The sequence below is a fragment of the Triticum dicoccoides genome, chromosome 4B (assembly GCF_002162155.2).
Source record: "Triticum dicoccoides isolate Atlit2015 ecotype Zavitan chromosome 4B, WEW_v2.0, whole genome shotgun sequence".
NCBI classification, from domain to species: domain Eukaryota; kingdom Viridiplantae; phylum Streptophyta; class Magnoliopsida; order Poales; family Poaceae; genus Triticum; species Triticum dicoccoides.
The window spans coordinates 380955490-380958823 of NC_041387.1; the positions used below are offsets into that span (position 1 = coordinate 380955490).

Below are 3334 nucleotides of genomic sequence, written 5' to 3' on the forward strand. Positions count from 1 at the left end.
TTGACTATTTTTGGCATTTTTTATTTTCAAATTCGTTTAACATCTTTTTTTTTCCATCGAATTCAAAAAATGTTCAACCATGTAAAAAAATGTTCAACAATAAAAAAATGTTCATCAAATTTAATTTTTGTTCACCAGATTTTTCAAATGTTCATAAAAATTTAAAAAAATTGATGGAAGTAAAAAAAGGTTCATTGGATTCCTTTTTTGTTGATTATATTCAATAAATGTTCAGCACATTCAAAATTTGTTCACTGAATTAAAAAAATTGATCATTTTTTCAGAAAATGTTCACCAAAGTCAATTTTTGTTCATTATTATTTCAAAAAAGTTTTCTTGGATATAAATTTTGTTCATCAAATTAAAAAATGTTCATCAAATGCCAAATTTTTTCATCGTTGTTTAAAATATTTTCATGAAATTCAAAAAATGTTCATTCCTTTGAAATCACGAACATTTTTTGAGATCTAGAAATGTTTTTGAATTCGGTGAACATCTTTTAATTCCGCGAGCATTTATCATTTTGTGAACATTTTTTCCAGTCATGAACAATTTTTGAATTCTCGAACATTTCACAAGTTGTAACATTTTTTAAATCCCGAATTGGTCTTACAATGGAAAACCATTTTTTAAAAAGAAATAAAATAGATGCTTACCCTTTCCCGCCCCACACATGGCCTTCCCATGAGGGAGCGCGGGGGAAGCGGGGGGTACGCGGTCCGTTCGCTAGCGCGTACAGCGCTAAATAGGAGGTCTCGGCAGGTCCTTACGCGCGGAGGTGCAATTAGAAGGAATGTGCTACGCGGGCCGAGCTTATAAAGGGGCCGAACAAAATGTCCAGAGTATACACGGATCTAGGCCTACCGCACAGGCCTCCAGCGACACTCACGCTCGCTCCCCACGAATGTCGCGTGCGGCCACCAGAATATTCCCGACGCCGTCGTTGCTCCCACTTCCACTTTCCAAGTGGCTGCGTAGGCGGCGGCCAAGCATCTGCCCAGCGAGGAGAACCTTCGCGATGGCGGCGTCCGGATTCGGAGGCGGCGAGGCGTTCCGGCTGTCGGCTGCGGCGGGGGCCGGCGCGCTGAAGCTGCACAAGGGCGACATCACCCTCTGGTCCGTCGACGGCGCCACCGACGCTATCGTAAGTTCCTCCGCTACATCCCATCGACCAATCCCACCTTGTCTCCTCCACGCCATACTGGTTGCATATGTGGATATGCTTGGATAGGTGAGATGGGTCGAGTTGTATTTTATTTTACCAGATACGGAGTAGCAGCTACCGGCGCGTAGTGGGATCTGAGCATGGGATCGGAACTGAACCCAGTTTCGGAACCATCAGATGGCGTTGTAGTTAGGCTGGCTTCTCAGATGGAACAGGCCTTTGCCTAGGTCTGGGTTGGTGAACAGGGTCTTCTTAGCTATGCTTATTTTCTGTTTTAATGTCCGTATCGGTTCCGTCTGCCATTAAGGGCATCACCAAGAAGTCTGAATCAAGTTCCCCAATGACTGTCAGCTTATTTTCCATGGAGTGGAATTTGACTTCTGGGCCTCAAATCATCAGGAAAGTTGCAGTCCCTTCTGCAACAAGTTTATAAATCCAATATCTTATTACAAATCCATTCAGCCAGTTAGGTCTTAAGCCTTTGCAAGCTTGTATGATATGATCTACTATGCGAGTATTTACTAAATCCTTTCTGTTACTTCTATTTGTGTTTTATGATAAACTGATGTGTTACATTTTGCATAGAAGCAACTATCTTTCTCTGTATTCAACAGTGAATTATATAACTGAGATTTATTTTGGCAGGTCAATGCTGCTAATGAACGAATGCTAGGAGGGGGAGGTGTTGATGGAGGTATAAACTAGCTTTTGAGAAGTGTAATAATTTTATTTATCACTGATGGTCCAATATCTCATACTCTACTAATTACTAAGTCGAAACCCCTATGTCAGCTATACATCAAGCTGCTGGACCACAGCTTGTACAAGCATGCCGTGAAGTTCCAGAGGTTAAACCTGGAGTCCGTTGCCCTACTGGAGAAGCTAGAATTACTCCGTTAGTACCTTCTCTCATTCATTTTGGTACCAACAGAATGCTATCATCCTGAAACTATATCAATTTGCCTGTATATTGAATGTGAACAGAGCTTTTGAGCTTCCCATGTCCTGTGTGATCCATACAGTTGGGCCCATATATGATATGGACAGGAAGCCTGAGGTGTCACTAAAGAATGCATACGAGTAAGTTCCTCCTTTTACACTATATATTAGAGAAGGCTGTTCTAGCTGCTGAATCAGGCAAAAGCAACCTGATCTGCATTTGTTAATTGCAGAAATAGCTTAAAGGTTGCTAAAGAGAATGGCATTCAGTACGTTGCATTCCCTGCTATATCTTGTGGTATTTTCCGGTATGTACTAAGTGCACGTTTTCATTCATCTATCTACTTTTTTATGCAGTTTATTTCTTGCACTATCAGAATTTAGAAGTTTAACACGATTTGAGCATGCATGCAGTTACCCTCCAAAGGAAGCATCAAACATAGCTATTTCAGCTGCTCAACAATTTTCAGGGGATATTAAAGAGGTTAGTCGTAGCCGGTGGTAGTATACTACAGTGCCACTGGTATTTGTAACCACATGCCATTTTACACTAAATGCAGGAACTATACAACCAATAATTTAATTGGAAATCCATTATGACTAGTCAGACTTGCAGTATTGCACCTCTCTAGACATGGAAGTTTGTTATCCTGTTTTCGTGGTGTTGTCATCTATGTCTATTAAATATGTAAACCACTTTGTAATTGGCAGGTGCATTTTGTTCTGTTCTCGGATGAGCTCTACAACGTTTGGCGTGGGACTGCCCAGGAGATGCTGACGCAATTTGAGAAATGAATAACTATGATATCAGTGTAGTATGCGCATGTTAGCCAGCGTCTAATATGACCACTAGAGTCTGTTGACCATGATCGTATGTATGGCGCAGTTTGAATGTGTTTATCTGAAAGATAGTTGGATGGATATGCCGGATGAGTGCCCTAATATTTTACCGTTCTTTATGCTTCATTTTCATATCTATAAGATGGCCGGCAAGTGACAGCACATTTACTACTTATTAAGTTCACATAATTTTTTTTTTGAACCTGCGGTACACTTTATTCATCTAAGATAATTGATACATCTCTAATAAGATCAGCTAACAGGAAATCTGGGGGATCATCCTCCCAAGAAAAAACAGAATGTGAATAGAAAGATTTCCTAGCCAGGGTGTGTGCCACATTGTTTGCTTCTCTCATGCAATGGGTAAAGGATACTGAGCGAATCCTTTGA

The 3334-nt window shown here is 40.6% G+C and overlaps 1 protein-coding gene across 1 annotated transcript; it reads left to right on the plus strand.

Moving 5' to 3' along the window:
* The first annotated feature begins 865 nt into the window (after nucleotides 1-865).
* LOC119296219 (macro domain-containing protein VPA0103-like) lies at nucleotides 866-3117 on the plus strand. The gene is made up of 7 exons (XM_037574618.1): nucleotides 866-1144; nucleotides 1811-1859; nucleotides 1958-2060; nucleotides 2150-2245; nucleotides 2338-2412; nucleotides 2519-2588; nucleotides 2816-3117. The coding sequence occupies exons 1-7, from the start codon at nucleotides 905-907 to the stop codon at nucleotides 2897-2899; spliced, it is 717 nt and encodes a 238-aa protein (XP_037430515.1). The 5' UTR covers nucleotides 866-904; the 3' UTR covers nucleotides 2900-3117.
* Nucleotides 3118-3334: the final 217 nt, after the last annotated feature.